This window comes from Oncorhynchus gorbuscha, linkage group LG23 (genome assembly GCF_021184085.1).
Source record: "Oncorhynchus gorbuscha isolate QuinsamMale2020 ecotype Even-year linkage group LG23, OgorEven_v1.0, whole genome shotgun sequence".
Classification (NCBI taxonomy): domain Eukaryota; kingdom Metazoa; phylum Chordata; class Actinopteri; order Salmoniformes; family Salmonidae; genus Oncorhynchus; species Oncorhynchus gorbuscha.
In genome coordinates this window covers 29128171-29149750 of record NC_060195.1, presented here as the reverse complement: position 1 = coordinate 29149750, position 21580 = coordinate 29128171, and the positions used below count along the sequence as shown (strand labels likewise).

At 44.7% G+C, this 21580-nt stretch overlaps 3 protein-coding genes across 8 annotated transcripts in view; 2 read left to right on the top strand and 1 right to left on the bottom strand.

Moving 5' to 3' along the window:
* The window catches only part of LOC124011101 (macrophage colony-stimulating factor 1 receptor 1-like), a 33496-nt gene extending 27860 nt beyond the window's left edge, over positions 1–5636 (top strand). For 2 of the 3 annotated variants that reach the window (XM_046324115.1, XM_046324113.1), the window contains exons 21-22: positions 3459–3573; positions 3750–5636. In XM_046324115.1, coding sequence (XP_046180071.1) covers positions 3459–3573; positions 3750–3914 — 280 coding nt within the window. In that variant the 3' untranslated portion in view covers positions 3915–5636. The remainder of the gene's footprint in view (positions 1–3458; positions 3574–3749) is intronic. The other variant, XM_046324114.1, reaches the window with a different exon arrangement.
* A 43-nt stretch (positions 5637–5679) lies between these two features.
* Positions 5680–18629, bottom strand: hmgxb3 (HMG box domain containing 3). Of its 3 annotated transcripts, XR_006834547.1 has the most exons (21): positions 18416–18629; positions 15905–16079; positions 14412–14586; positions 13776–14294; positions 13539–13646; positions 13232–13363; positions 12803–13083; positions 12522–12634; positions 12339–12419; positions 12084–12166; positions 11879–11980; positions 11531–11677; positions 10993–11321; positions 9637–9896; positions 9337–9521; positions 8674–8893; positions 8367–8500; positions 8141–8260; positions 7714–7923; positions 5947–7487; positions 5680–5821 (listed from the first exon to the last, which is right to left on the bottom strand). XR_006834547.1 is itself a non-coding variant. In XM_046324111.1 (20 exons), exons 2-20 carry the CDS (start codon positions 16054–16056, stop codon positions 6882–6884), a joined length of 3957 nt encoding a protein of 1318 aa, XP_046180067.1. In that variant the 5' UTR covers positions 16057–16079; positions 18416–18629; the 3' UTR covers positions 5856–6881. The 3 variants fall into 3 exon arrangements, 2 of the variants coding, with proteins under 2 accessions (XP_046180067.1, XP_046180068.1); XM_046324111.1 differs by lacking the exon at positions 5680–5821 and having other exon boundaries at positions 5856–7487; XM_046324112.1 differs by lacking the exons at positions 5680–5821; positions 18416–18629 and adding an exon at positions 17729–18325 and having other exon boundaries at positions 5856–7487.
* Positions 17074–19895, top strand: LOC124011102 (SLC35A4 upstream open reading frame protein-like). Of its 2 annotated transcripts, none has more exons than XM_046324119.1 (3): positions 17074–17273; positions 19300–19398; positions 19571–19895. In XM_046324119.1, exons 1-3 carry the CDS (start codon positions 17217–17219, stop codon positions 19757–19759), a joined length of 345 nt encoding a protein of 114 aa, XP_046180075.1. In that variant the 5' UTR covers positions 17074–17216; the 3' UTR covers positions 19760–19895. The 2 variants fall into 2 exon arrangements, with proteins under 2 accessions (XP_046180075.1, XP_046180072.1); XM_046324116.1 differs by lacking the exon at positions 17074–17273 and adding an exon at positions 18703–18932.
* The last annotated feature ends 1685 nt before the right edge of the window (positions 19896–21580 follow it).

Genomic DNA, 21580 nt, shown 5'->3' with positions numbered 1-21580 from the left:
AGTTGAAGATGGATGTGCTTAGTCCCAGGGTCCTTAGCTTAGTGATGAGCTTTGAGGACACTATGGTGTTGAACTCTGAGCTGTAGTCAATGAACAGCATTCTCACATAGGTGTTTCTTTTTGTCCAGGTGTGAAAGGGCAGTGTGGAGTACAATAGAGATTACATAATCTGTGGATCTGTTGGGGCGGTATGCAAATTGGAGTGGGTCAAGGGTTTCTTGGATAATGGTGTTGATGTGAGCCATGGCCAGACTTTCAAAGAATTTCATAGCTACAGATGTGACAGTCATTTAGGCAGGTTACCTTAGTGTTCATGGGCACAGGGACTATGGTGGTCTGCTTGAAACACGTAGGTATTACAGACTCAGACAGGGCGAGGTTAAAAATGTCAGTGAAGACAGTTGGTCAGCGCATGCTCGGAGTACACGTCCTGGTAATCAGTCTGTGAATATTGACCTTTTTAAAGGTCTTACTCACATCGGCTGCAGAGAGCATGATCACACAGTCATCCGGAACAGCTGATGCTCTCATGCATGTTTTAGTGTTACTTGCTTCAAAGCGAGCATAGAAGTAATTTAGCTCGTCTGTTGGGCTCATTTAACTGGTCAGCTTGTGGCTGTGCTTCCCTTTGTAGTCTGTAATATCCTGCCACATCCGACGAGTGTCAGAGCCAGTGTAGTACGATTTTATCTTAGTCCTGTATTGACACTTTGCCTGTTTGATGCTTCATTGGGGGGCTTTTTTTTAACTAGGCAAGTCAGTTAAGAACAAATTCTTATTTTCAATGACGGCCTAGGAACAGTGGGTTAACTGCCTGTTCAGGGGCAGAATGACAGATTTGTACCTTGTCAGCTCGGGGGTTTGAACAGGATTTCTTGTAAGCTTCCGGGTTAGAGTCCCACTCCTTGAAAACGGCAGCTCTAACCTTTAGCTTCTACATCTGCATTGCTTGCTGTTTGGGGTTTTAGGCTGGGTTTCTGTACAGCACTTTGTGACATCGGCTGATGTAAAAAGGGCTTTATAAATACATGTGATTTGATTGATGGCTCAGTATGAATGTTTCCTGTAATCTATGGCTTCTGGTTGGGTTATGTACGCACTGTCACTGTGGGGACGACATCATCAATGCACTTATCGATGAAGCCAGTGACTGATCTGGTGTACTTCTCAATGTCATCGGAAGAATCCCGGAACATATTCTAGTCTGAGCTAGCAAAACAGTCCTGTAGCTTAGCATCTGCGTCATCTGACCACTTTTTTATAGACTGAGTCATTGGTGATTCCTGCTTACATTTTTGCTTGTAAGCAGGAGGATAGAATTATGGTCAGATTTGCCAAATGGAGGGTGAGGGAGAGCTTTGCATTCATCTCTGTGTGTGGAGTTAAGGTGGTCTAGAGTTTTTTTCCCCTCTGGTTGCACATGTAACTTGCTGATAAAAATGAGGTAAAACTGATTTAAGTTTCTCTGCATTAAAGTCCTCGGCCACTAGGAGTACCGCCTCTGGATGAGTGTTTTCCTGTTTGCTTTTAGTGAAAAACAGCTCATTGAGTGGGGTTTTAGTGCCAGCATCGGTCTGTGGTGGTATGTAGACAGCTACGACAAATACAGATAAACTCTCTAGGTAGATAATGTGGTCTACAGCTTATCATGAGATACTCTACCTCAGGCGAGCAAAACCTTAGATACCGTGCACCAGCTGTTGTTTACAAATATACATAGGTTCCTGCCCCGTGTCTTACCAGAGGCTGCTGTTCTATCCTGCCAATAGAGTGTATAACCTGCCAACGGTATGTTATTAATGCCACGACTCGGTGAAACATAAGATATTACAGTTTTTAATGTCCCGTCGGTAGGTTAAACATGCTTTCAGTTCGTCCCATTTATTTTCCAGCGATTGAACGTTGGCTAACAGTACGGAGGACAAAGACAGATTAGCCACTCGTCACGTGAACCTCATAAGGCACCCCAATCTCTTTCCGCAAAATCTCTGTTTATTTCTCCAACGAATGACGGGGATAACGGCCTGTTCAGGTGGTTGGAATATATTGTTCCCGTCCGACTCATTAAAGAAAAATTGTTCATCCAATTTGAGGTGAGAAATCGCTGTTCTGATGTCTAGAAGCTCTTTTCGGTCATAAGAGAAGGTGGCAGCAATATAATATGTACAAAATAAGTTACAAACAATGCAAAAATTAATAATAAATAGCACAGTTGGTTAAGAGCCAATTAAAATGACAGCCTTCCTCCCTGGGGCCCAAATGATAAATGTCAGTCAAATATATATATATACAGTACCAGTCAAAAGTTTGGACACACCAACTCATTCAAGGGTTTTTCTTTATTTATACTATTTTCTACATTGTAGAATAATAGTGAAGACATCATAACTACGAAATAACACATATGGAATCATGTAGTAACCAAAAAAGTGTTAAACAAATCCAAATATATTGATTTGTAGCCACCCTTTGCCTTGTAGCTTTGCACACTCTTGGTATTTTCTCAACCAGCTAGTTACCTGTTATACTGAACAAAAATATAAACTTGACATGCAACAATTTCAATGATTTTACTGAGTTACAGTTCATATAAGGAAATCAGTGAATTTAAATAAATAAATCAGACCCTAGTCTATGGATTTCACATGACTGGGCAGAGGCGCAGCCATGGGTGGGTCTTGGAGGGCTTAGGCCCACCCACTTAAGAGCCAGGCCCACCCACTGTGGAGCCAGGCCCAGCCAATCAGAATGAGTTTTTCCCCACATAAAGGTTGTATTACAGATTGAAATACTCCTCATCAGCTGTCCGGGTGGCTGGTTTCAGACAATCCCGCAGGTAAACAAGCCGGATGTGGAGGTCCTGAGCTGGCGTGGTTACTCGTGGTCTGTAGTTGTGAGGCCGGTTGGACATAATGCAAAATTCTCTAAAACGACGTTGAATGCCGCTTATAGTTGAGAAATGATCATAAAATTCTCTGGCAACAGCTCTGGTGGGTATTCCTGCAGTCAGCGTGCCAATTGCACGCTCTGTGGCATTGTGTTGTGTGACAAAACAGCACATTTTACTGGCCTTTTACTGTCCCCAGGACAAGGTGCACCTGTGTAATGATCATGCTGTTTAATCAGCTTCTTGATATACCAAACCTGTCAGATGGATGGATGGATATTCTTGGCAAAGGAGACATGCTCACTAACAGGGTTGTTAACAAATGTGTGCACAACATTTTTGACAAATAAGCTTTTTGTGGGTATGGAACATTTCTGGGATCTTTTATTTCAGCTCATGAAACCAACACTTTACATTTAGATTTCGACATGGAGTGGTTTGAAAGACCATAGAGCTCCATATTGAGACAATCTTCTCCCTGATTCTTGAGGGCCTTGCATGATGTAGTAAAATATAGTATTTTTAATACTGTATTGTGACCAATAACAATATGATCTTGATGCCCCACCAGGTATACCATCATGAAAATGTGCTGGAATCTGGAGCCAACAGAGCGACCCACCTTCAGTAAAATCAGCCAGCTGATTGAGAGAGTCCTTGGGGAGCAGCCCGAACACCTAGACCAGGTAACACAGAGAGGGAGATGGATGTTTAACATGGTAGATATCTCTCTTATCAGAATAAAACAGCATTGACGCTAAGGAGAACATAAAACATCTTCCATTGTCAAACTGGATTGACCATACTAAAGCATTATCTGAAGATGGCAGTACCCTAACTTCTAGGTGTTCTCCTCTCCCAGCAGTACCAGAACATCCAGCAACAGGACATGGTGATTGAGGAGTTGGAGCCATGTGATGATGATGACGACAAGACAAAGTTTTGTGATGGCTCCTGTGACCAGTCCTGTGAGCATGAAGAAGAGGAGCAACCTCTGATGAAGACCAATAACTATCAGTTCTGCTAAAAACTCCCTGGCATCATCGAACTATCCACATTATGATCTGAAATTCTTCATTAATTCTTCATTCATTCTATCTTCTGCTCACTGTAGAATCATTCTAGGAGCGTATATCCATAGAAATGGAATTGGGATATTTTCGAAAAGCAATGAATGCCTGAAAAGCAATTTTTAAGTTCTCTTTTGGCTTGTAGATAGACAGGCAGCTGAAAAAGTAATGTGACTTGCTATATACTGTGACTTGAGATACCATGTCTTACGCAGGAGATAATTGATCTAATCACAGATAGTGCCTTAGTTATGTACTTAATATATGGAATGACTTATTGTATGTTCATTAATGACTTTTTCTTCTTCTATGGTTTGAGATTTTCTCTTTTAAGTCTATGCACCAACGATGGACATACTGTTCTGTCCACAGGCTTCTAGTTATTTCCTCTGTTCGTACATACTGTGCTGTTGGCACTATGGTGAGATTGAACAGACTGTTCTGTCCACAGCCTTCTAGCTATGTCCTCTGTTCGTACATATTGTTTTGTGGCAACTATGGTGAGATTGTTGATTTCTTAGTTGTAGAAAAGAATGCTGCTGTGGTGTTTTAATTCACGTTTGTCAGCGGGTTCACTTCCACATTGTTGAACAAGCTTTTTTTAACATGCTATATGCAGTTTTCAGAGGCAGCAACAAGACAGTAGCAAACATTGCAGATTTTTGAATGTTTGCCTATATATGTTGGGCCAGGAATTGAAAAGTCACTGGTTCAAATCCCTCAAGGTGAAAAATCGGTTGCTGTACCCCAATTGCTTCAGGGACGTCATTAATAATGGCTGATCAAGGCTGTGACCCCACTCTCTGTGGGTGTCTCGGGGAGAGTTGGGATAGAGAGAGAGAGATGAAAGGAAGGTAAAAATGTGGATCCAAGTATGGACAATGCAAACACGTGTTTGATGGCCATGTACTGTTATAATCGCCACCAGGCACAGCCAGAAGAGGACTGGCTCAGAGCCTGGTTCCTCTCTAGGTTTCTTCCCAGGTTCCTGCCTTTCTAGGGAGTTTTTCCTAGCCACCGTGCTTCTACATCTGCATTGCTTGCTGTTTGGGGTTTTAGGCTGGGTTTCTGTCTAGCACTTTGTGACATCGGCTGATGTAAGAAGGGCTTCATAAATAAATGTGATTGATGTATTTGATACCATTCCACTTATTCTGCTCCAGCCATTACCACAAGCCTGTCCTTACCAATCAAGTTGCCACAGACCCCCTGCGATATCTATACCGCTCAATATTCTGATGTTCATCATCAGTATGATAAAACGTGCGAATTATGGCACAAAAATACTGCTTCATTGTTCTGAATGTAGCATTCAGCTAATACTGCCTACTGTAATTACCACGATGTCAGATAAAAGCTATAAGTCAGTTAAAGTCTATATGTCAGCTATAAGTCAGATAACAGTTACTTGGATTGTTAGCAGCTATTCTGAATACTGTTGCAGAGGAAATGAGAGAAAAGTAAGAGATGTCTAGGTGGTGTATGTATGGTGTAATGTAAATGAATAAATGTTTATTTTCACTTTACTGCTTGAAAGTCAAAAACAGATTGTCATTAAATCCTTTTAGTTGTTTGCTAACCAAACCACTGTACTGTCTTGGAAGGAAGGAGTGTCATTATATTCAGACAATATGCAAAAAGAAAAGAATCTGAAATAAAGATGCCTTGCTTCCCTTGGATATACAACATTATATTTCCCGGTGGACTTGTTTCAACAACATTTCAGCCGACTCCATAGTACGTCATATGACAGTGAACAAAAATCCTTTTACCTCAGTTCCCGTTTCAAATGAAAATGCCTTCTCTGCAATCTCCTGAAGTTTCATTCCCTGTTCTCATGGGAGGTTGAGCAATACCAGACCACCTAAATAGGAAGTAACAATCCCACAGAAACTTGATTCAACATTAGGAAATACTTTATTTGCTTTATTTATAATTCCTTAAGCAAAATGATTCAGAAATGGCTACATTCACCCTATATTCTCTTACCCCCTTGAGTGGGTATCAAGTTCCATCCGCAAATTGTAATAACTATGTCCATCACAGTTACATCATCAAGTCAATCATTGTCTTCTTTAGATTCCATTCAAGCAGCTGAGAGTAGATGATAGAACAGTCCTGACATTCAGAGCCACCCCTCCAATAGGAGCTCAGGCAAGAGGCTCCTGTGGTCAAAAACACAATCAAAGGCCACAAGAACGACAGATTCCATCAGCCCATGAGGCAGATGTGAAAGGTTGTTTACCTTGAATACATTTCAGCCCAAAGGGCAACGAGTGACAACTGAGGTACAAGAAGATAGCATAGAACAGTGTGAAAGGTCTTACTAGGGATGAGAAAGCACGAGGACTCATTAAATACAGTTATTAAATCATTATTATTATACTTCTAGAAAGAACATTATGCACTCCAACAATGAAGTTAGTCAACATAAGCAATGTTTTTAAACGTTGTCATCTATTCTAAAACTATGTGAACTTTCCTTCAGTCAAAGTAAAGCAGAGAGCAGTTAGTAACATTCACGTTTTTACACTCTTCACTGGTTCTGCTTCTCTCACAAAGAAAACGAATTGCCATTCTTTCATTTCAAACCAGCAACAAAGTCTCTGCTGGACTGATAAGTTACAGACTATCAGTCTGGTTAGCAGCAACACCTCTGTTCTTTGGAAACACTATTTTTGCACAGTACATTCAAGGACTACTAGCCTCCCCACTACACGCTAGCTATTCTGAACCAGATATCTCCATATATATATATATATATATATATTGCCTTCTTTCTAAAAAAAGGACTACCTCATAATAATGTGGCCCATATGTCCATAATATTAAACATTATCCCCCAATGTCAGAAAGTTATATTGGTTTGTTTACTTGTTGGGTCACAGCACAAAATAAGTCTCCAAAAAGCCAGTCTGTCACTCTCAGAGAACCACTACCTCCTCATACCCAGTGTCTCCCTCCAACCCCCCGTCTCCTTCCACCTCCTCCCCCTCCTCTGTGTTGATCTGTGCCACCCCCAGCCTGTAGAGGGCATCCCTGATCACCACCTCCCCAGGCTGGCAGGCCTTCAGCACTGTGCTGATCTGCTGGTCCACCACCTCCCGGCTGGACAGGAAGTCCTGCAGACGGTTGTACAGGTAGTAGTAGGCCGTGTTGTCAAAGGCCAAAGGTCGCCGCCGCAATGATGTCACCAAACCCTCAGAACATTCCTCCTCAGTGATGTCTGACCCTTCTGTTACCTCGGCTTCAACCTTGAACCCATCCTTCCTCTCCTCCTTCCCTTCGTCCTCTTCTTTCTCGTTGTCTCTCTCCAGGTCTTGTACCAGGCTGCAGTAAGGTTCCAGCTCATTGCAGAGCCCCATTGAGTGGTGGTCCAGACAGTGGGGCTCCTGGCCATCTGTAGGTCCAGCAGGGTGCACTATCCAGCGGGAAGAGGACTTGGTGACAGGGTGAACCTGGGGGTTCTCCACCACAGAGGACAGGTCAGCACAGTAAGGCTGGTCCTGTAGCTCAGCACACGACACAAACTGATGGAGAGAGAGAGGTGAGATAAACAATAATAACATCCACAGTACCTAGTTTATCTATTATGTAAATAGAGTCCAATCCATTCTTCAAATTGTATTGTCAAATCAGCATATTACATGTTAAAAAACCTTCCGACACCATCCTGATTTGACCTCGGTTTCCCTCCTAGTACAATAATCAGACGTCAATAACTAAGTCCTTTCCATGCCCAGTGTGAGGGCCTACCTCTGGTTTGTCCATGGGATCAGAGAAGCAGCCCTGGTTCCTGCCCCACATGGTGGAGGCCAGCTCAGGGTACTGCACGTCTGTACACAGCGCCACCTGGCGGGCAGAGTCGGTAACGTAGACGGGAGGCCAATACCGGGAGGACACCAGCAGGTCCACGTGGTCGCGTGCCGTCTCACCCTTCACCAGGTACTTGGAACCACACACCACCTGGAGGAGTATGAGAAAAGTAGTCTTCTATCATCTGTCTGGTTCTCATTATGTTTTTATTGGTCAATAGATTTTGTTATTGTGCGAGGTATGACTGGCTAACCTATCATTTTTCATAGACTGACAGACTAAATGCTTGATTGACAGAGTAATAGTTGAATGGATTCTGGTGGACGACTGATTGATTGACATTGATGGGTGAGATGTGTGCTGTTACCTGATGGGGGCAGATCTTGGACAGCTTGCCTGCTGTGAGATGTGGAGGGGGCTGGGGGGCCGTGGAGAGGCCGTTCTGAACACACGTACACAGGGAGATCAGAGAGACCAGCAACTCATCCTGACAGAGAGAGAGAAGAGACATGTGTCAATCTCCTAAACACATACAATCAAACCAGAAATATACATATATAGAGATATCACCGACACACAGCGTTGATCTACACCTTGTTGCTCTCTGGTGCAGTGATCTCGCCACAGCATTCCAGTATGGCTTTGAGCTCCTCTGCACTGTGCTCATCCATTCGGTCTGGTCTGAGTTGGCCCTCGTGGATCAGACGCACCAGAACTGATGGGTCACCTGGAAAACACACACACACACAATAGAATTTTACACACTTTACATTTTTATTTATTATTGATAAACAGGGCATGAACAAGTAATGATCAATGAAATCTCTGAAAGACTTGAGAATGATGTTTATCCTTCCAGTGATTGGCTTATTCCCCATCCCTGAGAGAGGGACTTCCTACCTGTGTGCTGTGTGAGGAGCAGGGCCTTGTCCTTCTCTGTGTTGATGACAGTGGAGCTCCTCATTAGTGGTGGGATGAAGGGGGCGATGATGGAGGCGTCGACCCGGGTGATGGGGACGCTGCAGGGGAACGCTGCCTGCTCGATGGCCTCACTCTCCATGGTCAGCCAGAAGTCATCCACATGCACCTTGTCTGGAGCCCCGAAGTCTGGCCACGTAAACTACAGGAGGGAGAGCGAGACACAGGTATCAACATGACTACAACACTATGCACACCAGACAGCTTGACTGTCCTGGAATCAGGCAGGCTGAAACAAATTAAGTAAAGAAAATCATCTTTAATTCTCTATTTTGACGGTTTGGATCTGTGGCTCTTATCAGTCTCCCCCTGACCTCCCGTCTCCTCAGTCTCCCCCTGACCTCCCGTCTCCTCAGTCTCCCCCTGACCTCCCATCTCCTCAGTCTCCCGTCTCCTCAGTCTCCCCCTGACCTCCCGTCTCCTCAGTCTCCCCCTGACCTCCCGTCTCCTCAGTCTCCCCCTGACCTCCCGTCTCCCCCTGACCTCCGTCTCCTCAGTCTCCCCCTGACCTCAGTCTCCTCAGTCTCCCCTGACCTCCAGTCTCCTCAGTCTCCCCTGACCTCCAGTCTCCTCAGTCTCTCTCACCTCCACATTCCTAAGCTCCAGCACGTTGTGTGTGTACCGCTGGGCGATCTCCATCTTGGGGGCGATGCCACACACACCACAGATCATGTCGTTGTAGTCCCTCACGGTCAGACACTCAAAGGCCCAGTAGCCACTAACCAGCAGCTCCTGGACATGGGCCAACTCCTCAGGACTCAGAGTGTGGACTGATTGATATGGGGGGGGGGGGAAGAGAGAAGAAAGAAAACAGAGATATTAGAGACATGAACAGAACTCTGTTGAAAACCCTCTGAACCGTATGTTGCTCCAAGAAAGTCTTACCAGCGTGGTTGTGGATGTGGTCCAGGATGGTCCTGACTATCTGGTTAGGATGCCGGCCCAGTCTGACCTGACTCCGGATCTTAAAGAACAGGTCCAGACTCACCAGCAACCTGTTGCCAACATTGAACAGACCTGGGTGGAGCTCGGTGAAGCTGTGCAGGGCCAGACACTGGGGGTTGAGACACACCTTCAGCTGGATAGAGGCGGTCTGGATCAGAGAGTCAGTCAACAGCCAGCAGTCTTCCTGCCCTGCTAAAGAACTATGGTACAAAACACCAGAGAGACATGATAGAGACCTTTCCCGAAACCACACTATGGAATATGAAAAATGTCCAGAAACGTCCAACCCCTGAGCACCAGAAACATCCAACCCCTGAGCACCGTAAACATCCAACCACTGAGCACCAGAAACATCCAACCCCTGAGCACCATAAACATCCAACCACTGAGCACCAGAAACATCCAACCCCTGAGCACCATAAACATCCAACCCCTGAGCACCAGAAACATCCAACCACTGAGCACCAGAAACATCCAACCACTGAGCACCAGAAACATCCAACCCCTGAGCACCATAAACATCCAACCACTGAGCACCAGAAACATCCAACCCCTGAGCACCATAAACATCCAACCCCTGAGCACCAGAAACATCCAACCACTGAGCACCAGAAACATCCAACCCCTGAGCACCATAAACATCCAACCCCTGAGCACCATAAACATCCAACCCCTGAGCACCATAAACATCCAACCCCTGAGCACCATAAACATCCAACCCCTGAGCACCAGAAACATCCAACCCCTGAGCACCATAAACATCCAACCACTGAGCACCAGAAACATCCAACCACTGAGCACCAGAAACATCCAACCACTGAGCACCAGAAACATCCAACCACTGAGCACCAGAAACATCCAACCCCAGAGCACCAGAAACATCCAACCCCTGAGCACCATAAACATCCAACCCCTGAGCAGCAGAAACATCCAACCCCTGAGCAGCAGAAACATCCAACCACTGAGCACCAGAAACATCCAACCCCTGAGCACCATAAACATCCAACCCCAGAGCACCAGAAACATCCAACCCTTGAGCACCAGAAATATCCAACCCCTGAGCACTAGAAATATCCAACCACTGAGCAGCAGAAACATCCAACCCCTGAGCACCAGAAATATCCAACCCCTGAGCACTAGAAATATCCAACCACTGAGCAGCAGAAACATCCAACCCCTGAGCACCAGAAACATCCAACCACTGAGCACCAGAAACATCCAACCACTGAGCACCAGAAACATCCAACCACTGAGCCATAATAAACCCAAAACTACACAAACAAATCTTCTTCTCACCTCTGTCCTCCCTTGAATAGCGGGTAGTGACACAGAGCACAGTGTGTGGCTGCAGACTCATAGAACCGCGGCCAGCCTGACTGGACCTGCACCTCCCCCAGGCCCTCCCCTTCCCCTAACACCTGGTCCCCGGCCTGGGTGGTGGTCGTGGTGAGGACCACCTGGGTAGAGTTGAGTTCCTGGATGAGGGCCAGGGTGTCATGGAGCTCAGCCTCACTCTCAGAGATCTGCAGGGCCTGGCGCAGCAGCTGCAGGGTGGACTGGCGCTGAAGCTCCCTCTGGGCTGGGGACAGGGTCCGGTACGGGTCTAACAGAGCTACTGAACCACCCTGAGTGAGTGAGAGAGAGGAGGGTTGGAGGATGAGAACAGAGAGATGAGGAAGAATTCAGACAGACACAGAGAGAAATACAACAACACCAAAACAAAGACCACATCCTAAATGGCACCCAATTCCCTATAAAGTGCACTATTTTTTGACCAGAGCCCGATAGGGTGCCATTTCAGACACACTTATAGTGGGATTCTCTCCAGACTGACCTGTGCCTTGGAGCCCTTGGCGTTCTTCCTGGACAGCTCCAAGCCACAGCAGGGGCACTCTGCAGGCTTGTGTCTGTTCTTATAAACATAGCCACATGACGGGTTCTTACAGCGACCCCTGCCCCGCGCCGTAGACAGACCCAGGTCCACACACACACACACACACACACACACACACACACACACACACACACACACACACACACACACACACACACACACACACACACACACACACACACACACACACACACACACACACAGTTATACAGACTACACTGAGCCTGCTAGAGGATGTGTGTGGATGGCGTATGCTCCCCAAAATGTAGTTAAAAAGGTGCCACTAACCAGTGTGGAGGTAGAGTTCTGTTTGAGAGGAACCACTGAGAGGATCTTCCCTACTTTATCAGTTACAATATACTGGCTTCTGTCCACAGGAGTAGGGAGAGTCTATAGGACAAAACAACACTGAGAAACCTGGAGACAAACACTTAATCAGCATGGTTCAGCAGTGTGTGTGTGTGTGTGTGTGTCACTATGAGTTTGTGTGTACCTGTTCCAGAGGTGGTGTTGTCACGATCTGGCCGAGCTGTTTCAGAGTGTTAGGCTTCAAACCTGCGATCATCTCACTGAGCTCTGTGGTCCAAACACAATCACCACATCAAACACGTTTGGTTACCTCAGAAAAAAATAGTGTCACTTCCCTTAGATCAAAGTAACCACTTTGAAAACGAGTACCTTTAGCTTGGCTTGGGTAACCATTTTATCATTAAAACATATTATATAGGTACATGAGTATATATCATACCTGTGGTTGATTTGCTGCAGTTGGTCTCCCCAACTTTGCCTTTATGAGGAGGGACAGTAATCCACTGGACTAAGGCCCGGCCTAGTTTCAGACAGACAAATGTGTGTTTACACCCCAGACAGCATTCGTCTTAACAGACTGACCTGAAATAAGGTTTTTATATCTGTCCACAGCAGTGCCCACCTGTGTTGAATGGGGCTGGGAGGATGGCTCTCACAGGTCGCTTGTGACCAACCACACTGCTCCTTTCCTGTACTTTGACCCTGGCACCAGTCACAGGTGTTCCAACCAAAGATCTGCTCAAAACAAATAAAACTTAAAAAAAAAAAATTATCTTTAACCAATCAAAACATGAAGCACACTAAGAGAAATACTCTCACAGGGCTTGCTTGAAAAATGGTTTCTTAATGTGACCATTAATTTATAAACCATAAAAGGGCTAAATTAAAGAACTAGATGCTCACATCATAGTAGTTGTCTGTGTCCCTGACACCGCTGGAGCAGGTTGTATGACTCCCTGGCTGTTGGCTCTGCCTCCCTCTAGTGGCGGTCCTGGTGTAACTGCACGCTGCTGCACTTGTCCTCTGGGCTCCCGCGGTCCTCTCCCTCCCTTCCTACATCCAGACACCTTACTGTTCTGATCATCAGTGGGAGGCACACCAGTCTTAGGGGGGTACCCAGGGGTTTTGGGTGGTTTCTGGGCATAAGTCTTGAAAGAAGCAGCAGCACCTGGAGTCTTCACCGCCTGAGACGTAAAACGTGGAAAGTTTGTCATAACCTCGGAACTGTTAAGTGTACGACTCATTATTTTCCAACCAATAAAATGTCATCTTTACTTCAACATTCATATTCTGATGGAAGAGATGTTTAAGCCAGGGAATGTGTAGACTTACAGCGGGCACCCACTTGCCCCCCAGGTGGTTGCCACAATCAGGGCAGAAGGGTGGTTTGTGACGGGTCACGTAGACAAAGGAGCAGCCCGCTGTCTGACAGCTGCCCCGGCCTCTTCTGGTGTATTTATTCGACTAGCGACAAAGATGCTTTAGTAAGAATCTGCTAGTTACAGAGAATGTCTGACTGGTCAAATGACATGTGAGTATATAATACACTATTGTAATATATTGCTTGATGATCTAATCAAAGAAAAATGGACAACAGTGAATTGATAAAGTGGAAGAAAATCAGTCTGAGTAGTTTTACCAGTTTGTATGAGGGATTAGTGTCCCGTATCACCCTAGCTCCTACAGGTACCATGACAACAGAGGCTACAGAGCTGGCTCCTGGCAACGTCCTGTGCTCCATCAGATCCTGGGGAAACAAGCGTTTTATCTACCATTACTGCATTGAACAAACAGACAAGGCAAATGAATAGTAACCATAGACTGTTGAATGATCAGCAGTAAGGTAAGCCAACTCCCTGTGTCGTTGCTAACTAACCTGATTGGGTATGATGGTGACCAGCTCTGTTTTCACGTGCTGCACCGACGTCCCGCCCACACGTCTCCCGTCAGTCGCCATTCCAATGACACTATAGCCCCCCACCCTGGGCTCCTCCTCCTTAAGCAGCAGACCGGCTGACGCCAGGTGAGGTGCATTGTGGGATTCGTGGGCGGCAGAGACTGAGGAAGAGGAGTGATACGATGAGGAGAGGACCCCCTGCAAAGCCTCGGAGTGTGTCAGGGTCACAGCCTTTTCGTCTGTCAGGCCCTCGATGGCGATGCACTGCTGCGCCAGCTCCACCTCGCAGCCCAGCACCAAGGGAGGGTACTGGGGGGAACCAAGGGACAGGGAGGGCATCACCCCTTCCCCCACGGGAGAGTCCAGCCCCTCCATACACACCTCCAGCTGGGAGCCTGTCCTGTCGTCTGACATGGCCCCTTTGGGCAGGAGGACGTAGTTTGCCCTGGGGAGGATCCTACGGAAGCCTGGGAGCTCCTGGGAAGGGCCCATAGATGACTACGGAGGATACAGAGAGATGGAATAGTGTAATCATTATGACTAGGGCTAGGAGTTTCTCCTGACCACATGATCTTAGATAACAGACACACTGGTGGAAATATGAGGTAACCGTACAGTGTCTGTCCCTTCCTTCTCCAGCTTGGCCTTCTCCAGGTAGTATCCCTTGTCTGCCACATTGAGCCTCTTCCAGCTCACACTGATCCTCTTGTTGATCTCAGACTGGGGCAGGCTGGGGAACTCCTGCTGCATGGTCTGGTGCACATCAAAGTAGTACAGCAGGTAGGCTGATCTGGAGTTGAGAGATCAAAACGGGATGAATATATGTCATCTTGACTCATACAGCAGTCAACTCAACACAAAGATTGGGTCACTTGGTTTAGCTTTCTCCGCCTATCCAGGAAATCCAAATGAAGTGCACTCAAGTCAGTGTGAAAATAGTATGTCATCTGGGTAATTCTTGAATTGCGGTGGTAAATGCCTTCACTCAACTTTGGCACCACGTTAAAACCCTTTACAATGACAAACACATGACAAATAATACATGTCCTGATTTATTTAACTGTTATTTAATAAGAAAACATATGCAAGTCCTTTATACTGCAACACATCTCTTTGTATGCATTGTAGAAAATACTGGGGGCAAATTGGCTTGTCCCGTTGGTGTAGAGGTGTAGTAACACGTCTTGGGGATTTAGAGATACACTACATGGCCAAAAGTATGTGGAATCCCTTCAAATGAGTGGATTTGGCTATTTCAGCCACACCCATTGCTGACATGTGTATAAATTCAGCACACATCCATGCAATCTCCATAGACAAACATTGGAAGTAGAATGCCCCGTACTGAAGAGCTCAGTGGCTTTCAAAGTGGCACCGTCATAGGATAGGAGCTGCTCCGGTCAACTGTAAGTGCTGGTATTGTGAAGTGGAAACACCTAGGAGCAACAACAGCTCAGCCGCAAAGTGTGAGGCCTCACAAGCTCACAGAATGGGACCGCTGAGTGCATAGTTTTGGTGGATGTCAGGAGAACGCTACCTGCCCCAATGCATAGTGCCAACTGTAGAGTTTGGTAGAGGAAAAAGAATGGTCTGGGGCTGTTCTACATTGTTCGGGCTAGGCCCCTTAGTTCCAGTGAAGGGAAATCTTAACGCTACAGCATACAATGACATTCTAGATGATTCTGTTGAATGAAAGCAAATCCCTGCAGCAATGTTCCAACATCTAGTGCAAAGTTTTCCCAGAAGAGTGGAGGCTGTTATAGCAGCAAAGGGAGGGACCAACTCCATATTAATGCCCATGATTTTGGAATGAGATGTATGACGAGCAGGCTTCCACTTAGATACTTTTGGCCACGTAGTGCATCTATTATTTTGAATGCTAGACAGTGAAAAAAACATATTTAATATATTGTATAGATCAATAAAAACAAAGGCTATTTTTTACTAGTACAATGTGTGTCCCTCAGTTTTATGTCATCACTGATTCCAAAGATATTCAAGGACCTTGAGCATTGTCGCCAGTGGAAAAGTGTTTTCGGGGTGGATATTAAATACGACCCATCTGCATTGATAGGTGTTTGATTGTCTGGGAGCAGTAGGTAGACTACCTGGGTTTCTTGGGTTTCTCCATGATGTCCCCCTGCTGAGCCTTGTTCTTCTTCCTCTTCTTGGGAGAGGTGACCTCCATCAGGGTGTAGCAGCTCTCCACCTCCTCCGTCATCCTCCGATCAGTCTCCTCATACACCTCCATGGTCTCCATGGCTAAAGGGAACTGAGGAGAGCCTGGGGAGGTTCAGTGACATTGATTCATTTATTTTCTGTCCATGTGAAACAGAACAAATAATGACAAGGGGATAGGTATTAGGGCTACAGGAGCTATGTACATTGTTTATTAATACATCGAGCACCATCATGATAAGGAAAGTATAAACTGTTAGGCCACCATTAGGCGGGTGGCCTAGTGGTTGGAGCGTTGGGCCAGTAACCGTAAAGGTTGCTAGATCGAATCCCGAGCTGACAAAAAAAATCTGTCGTTCTGCCCCTGAACAAGGCAGTTAACCCACTGTTCCTAGGCCGTCATTGTAAATAGGAATTTGTTCTTAACTGACTTGCCTAGTTAAATAAAGGTTAAATAAATAAATAATATCACAATTATGTTATGGCAATGTAGATAAATGTATGGCCTTCAAAACAAGAGATAAAAGGCCCTAGCAGTTGTGCAAACTCAATCGCAACCATTGGCAACATTGAAACAAGAGCTGACAGAAGACAACAGCAGACTACCTGCCTGAGAGTGCACCAGTGGAGGCTCCTCAGACGAGGAAGGGGAGGAACATCCTCCTCAGTGAATTTCATTAAAATAGTAAAACATTAAAACAAGTTATCCTTTTTAAATAAAACTATACTAAATATATTCACGTCACCAAATAATTGATTAAAACACACTCTTTCACAATGAAGTTCTACAGTAGCCTCAACAGTACTCTGTAGGGTAGCACCATGGTGTAACTGGAGGACAGATAGCTTCCATCCTCCTTGACAATACAAAACCTAGGAGGGTCATGGTTCTCACCACCTTCCATAAAGTTACACAGTAATTATAACAACTTCTGTAGGACATCTTCCAACCTATCAGAGCTCTTGCAGCATGAACTGACACATTGTCCACCCAATCAAAGGATCAGAGAAGGAATCTAGAACTGAAAGCATAAGCTACAGCTAGCTAGCACTGCAGTGCATAAAATGTGGTGAGTAGTTCACTCAAAGAGAGAGAAAGACAATAGTTGAACAGCTTTGAAACAATTTCTTCAAAAATGAAGGAGAAGCAAGAGAGAGAGAGATATTTCATAATTCTTTTCACTTTCTTAGCTAGTGAATGCAGCTAGCTAGTTTAGCCTACTCAAACACCGGCTAAATCCTATGTTAGCTAGCTGGCTATGGTTATCCAACACAAAAGGGGAACTCTTCCAAGTCAAGGTAAGCTTTTTGTTTGACTAATTTATTGCCATCGGGGGCCGGCCGGTGTAACTGCTAAACTTCTTACTGACTGTACACAAACGTTACTGCATGATTGTTGCGGGTTTACTAACACTTTAGTTCTATTAGTTATGTTGATTATGATATTACTTTAATATGGTGACAACGATGTAGACTGTAGCCATTATGATATTACTTTAATATGGTGACAACGATGTAGACTGTGTAGCCATTATGATATGGTTTGGTTAGGAAAAGTTTTTTTTGCCTGGTCACATACAGATGATGTGTTGTGCATAGAAGTCCACAAGCGAAGGGAAAACATGAGGACGGTGCGTAGATGTGAGAGTGAATACAACATGGCTGCTATGAAAGTGAACAGTGTTTACGTGTGCTCATGGGGTCTTCATTCTGCCGATACTGTTGAAAACGGAAGCAAACGGAACTAAACATACCTGAATTTGTCCAGTAGAAACTCTTGTTTACAACTGTTGGACTAATGATTACACCACAGGAGGCTCCTGAGGGCAGGTCAGCTCATAATGTCTCGAATGGAGTAAATGGAATGGTATCAAACACATGGAACCATTTAATTAAATTCCAGCCATTACTATGTGCCTGTCCTCCCAAATTAAGGTTCCACCAGCCTCCTGTGAATTACACCCTCAATTAGTACATTTCTCTCGACCTGTGTGCACTTATGTTGTGAACTTCCATTGATAGGCTTGGTTGTAGCAACGTCATGATGGTTATACGGAAAATGTTTGTATCATGTAGTAGCCTAAACCGATGTCACATTGAACTGGGTGAATGGAATCTGATTTACAGTCATCCAATATGCTGTAATATAAATAAAGCAATGTTCGTAAAAAAATAATCGTCCTCCCTCAATTTAAGGCACCGACCGCCACTGCAGTGCACGTGGGGAAAAATGTGACTATGGACATTCCCGGGAAACGACCGTGAAGTAGAGTTAAATGCAAACATACAAAAGTTGCAAATAAAGTACGGAAAACAACACAGCGGATACAACTTTCTAATTATTCTCCCTCCCATGACATTCTCTGATAATTCGTGTGTCCTAATACTGACTGCAGACTCGGCGAATTATCCAATGAGAAGCCTCCTTGTTGAACCCTTACCTCTGTTGCCCCGAAGAACTCTCAAACTAGATCTGAGATGGCTTCAAGCGACGCTGAAACGGAACTGCATCGCTCACATTGCCGAGAATAAGTATATTTCTCTGTATTTTGCCTTAAACTGGGCTATTTCGTTTTTAATCTAAGGGCCTCAAAGCACTCGATTTGTCCTAGTCTTGCAGCAAACATGGCGCTGTGTTGTTATGGTTGTCAACCAATCCAGTGAAGAAATGAACAAAAAAAGGCCAATCAGAAAATACGTTTTAGACACGTGAAAGCAATGCGTGAACTGGAAGAGGTAGACGTTTCCATAAAGCACAGATCTAGGATCAGTGTACCCTGTCCATATCCACCTTGATGAGCAAGAGGTAAAATAGCTCAACTGACTTGCAATCAGTACAACTTTACGCAAAAGCAAATAATGTTCCAGGCAAGATAAATTGCTCTGATGTTGCTTTCCACTCCAGGCATACGAGTAGATCACAGAACATTCAATCGAGCAAAAATGGCGGATGACAAGGTGAGAAGTGATTTTTGAACAGCATGATCGAGCTCTTCCTACAGCAACATGCTTTAACTCAAAACCTGACAGGCCGGTTTGTTGGTATTCGGGTGTGTAGTAAAATAAATACAATACAGGTACACAAACATAAAGTGTCTTTAATAGGGCGTTGAGCCACCATGATTCGCCAGAACAGCTTGACTGCGCCTTGGCATATATTCTACAAGTGTCTTTAACTGGAGCAATGCGACAATTCTTCCACGAAAAATTCCATAATTTTGTGTTTTGTTGATGCTGGTGTAAAAGGCAGTGTGGTGCCAAAGCCTCAGTCAGTGTTACCTATGCTCATTGTATTAATTGAATGTATAACTTGTATGTGTTCTAGGATCCCTTCAAACAGATGAAGGATCTCAACCAGCTCAAGAATCAGCTGGAAGAGATCCAGAAACGTGTGGAGAGTGAATTTGCAGAAGGAATCCCGCAGGTATGTTGTTATTATCCAAAAGTTAAAAAGTAGGTGAAATGTCACCTTATGAAACAGAACAGCAGACATACTCAGTCCTGAAATATCATAAAGGATCAACTATGAATTATTTATCATTAAAGAGTTGTAATGTCAAGGCATATTCTGAATGTGGTTTCCTGTTCTTCCTCAGGGGGGCTCTGTGCTGGCATCTCCCTTCCTGAAGGGCTTCCTGGCTGGCTATATGGTGGCCAAGCTCCGCTCCTCAGCTCTCATAGGAGTGCTACTGGGAACATTCACAGGCATCTACGCTGCACAGAACTATCAGGTTCCCAACATCGAAAGCACCCTGAAAGACTATATGAGTTTGTTTAGAAAATGACCCAAGTAATGGCAAAAACCAGGCCTAGGCTTCATCTTCTAACTGCCTGAGATGTGTGGCACAATCACCATGTCTCTTTGTCAGAGGCTCAAACCTCTCCTTTGTATACTGTAAAAAATATTTGGTTTTAACTGGATTTTGGTGTGAAAGAGTGAGTTTGATTTGGGTTTTGTGCAAATGTTAAACGGTAAATCTGTTAGTGCCCTGGGAAAATCTATTTTCTTCTCTGCTGATCAGATTATAAAGTGTGTAAAAGGGATAAGGTTATGTGCCTTGAGTGTAAGCTTACATTGCAGGGGTGTTTGACTGCTTGCCTTAGTAACATTGCCTGGTGCAGCCATCTAGGCCTAATTGATTTTGAATCAATGATGTGAACAACAAGACGGTGTCCTTTTTTTGTTTTCTGAGCAGAAATACCTTTTTTTACCATCTTAAAATACAAACATACCTTGAATAGATTTGGCCAAAATTATGGGATTTGTTGCTAATTTAGATGTTAAGACTTAAGGTCAGGATATTTGTATATTCAGACATATACTAGTTATTCAGGAGTGTTAGTGACATGCTGTACTGAGGATGAGTGTGATCCAGAACATGGGGTCTGGGTTCCTGTTGCAGCAGGTGGTGGATGAAGGAGAGTCTTCCTGGCCACTCTGCTCCTGGGTACCTGTCTGCCCTGCACATCTCCCTGTCCCTAGGCTGAGGACCAGGTGAGTCCCAGCCTTCACATCACAGCCTGAGGCCTTGTGCTGGTCTACTATTTCATCTCAGGGCTAGTAGCTGTCTACACAGAGCGGTTGCTGAAGAGCCAGTGACTACCCCTGTACCTGCATGTGTTTGGAGTGGCCATCAACTGGGTTTCCCACACCTCTCCAGCATGGGGGGGGAGAACAGAGTTCCCTGGAGGATTACTCAGGGGTGGTGTGGGCCATTGTGGCAGGGCAGGCAGCTAACGGGTTGCTGATGTCAGTACTGCTGAACGATGGTAGTGGCTTCCCCAGGCTATTTGTCATCTTCTGGTCTATGCTCGTCAACACTCTCCTATCCTGGGTTCTACTGGGCCTACAGTTCACCCCCTTCTTTCTGTTACCCATGTCTATGATCAGCCTGGAAGCCGATCTGTACTACAGGTAGCAGGACTCTGCCTGAACATACCTGTGTTATGGACAGTGGACCTCTGCTGAACTCTCATTCCACTGCTCCACCACAATCTCTGGCAGCATTATTTACCAGACGATGCATTGACATTCAGGTTGGAATGTTTTTGTTTTTTTACGATGCATTTATTTATATATATATCATTTTACTTTAGTGGCTCAGTATTTTTCATTTAATGTCCCAAATAGTTTTAGTTTGTTATTTGAAGATTAAAATTATGCAATAGAAGCTGTACTTTAGGTGAGTCTCGCAGACCCTTCCATCACATTCGTCACTGGTTTATTTGCTACCCATAATGCACACTGCCTATTTTTCAACTTGCCTTTGTTTTCCAGTTTAATCTAATTCTGCCATATTCATGCTTGTCTTTTCTTCAATATATCATTGGTGGACTCATATAAATAGTTGGGTTTGGGTAATACGTCTACATTATTTCTACATTACACAACACTTGAGTGGTGCTATGATTGTCAGTATGGGTATTTACCTAGCATTTATCATTTCCTCTGCCAAGTAAAATGTCAAAGATACAATATGGTGCAGAAAGTGTATTAAATATTTTATTTCTTTAGTGTTTTCTATTCAAAATAAAATGCCATAAATTCAAAAATATTTTCCCTTTTTGTCACTGTTGCTTGGATACCTTGTCCCATGAGGTCATCC

What these genes read in the sequence shown, in the direction of transcription:
- LOC124011102 (XM_046324116.1), top strand. Translation starts at nt 18,861, where the DNA reads ATGTTGCTTTCCACTCCAGGCATACGAGTAGATCACAGAACATTCAAT. An exon ending in CAAAAATGGCGGATGACAAG is followed by an intron (nt 18,933 to 19,299) that starts GTGAGAAGTGAT and finishes TATGTGTTCTAG; the next exon opens with GATCCCTTCAAACAGATGAA. An exon ending in TTGCAGAAGGAATCCCGCAG is followed by an intron (nt 19,399 to 19,570) that starts GTATGTTGTTAT and finishes GTTCTTCCTCAG; the next exon opens with GGGGGCTCTGTGCTGGCATC.
- hmgxb3 (XM_046324111.1), bottom strand. Translation starts at nt 16,056, where the DNA reads ATGGAGACCATGGAGGTGTATGAGGAGACTGATCGGAGGATGACGGAG. An exon ending in CAACACCACCTCTGGAACAG is followed by an intron (nt 11,981 to 12,083) that starts GTACACACAAAC and finishes TTTGTCCTATAG; the next exon opens with ACTCTCCCTACTCCTGTGGA. An exon ending in CCAAGATCTGCCCCCATCAG is followed by an intron (nt 7,924 to 8,140) that starts GTAACAGCACAC and finishes ATACTCCTCCAG; the next exon opens with GTGGTGTGTGGTTCCAAGTA.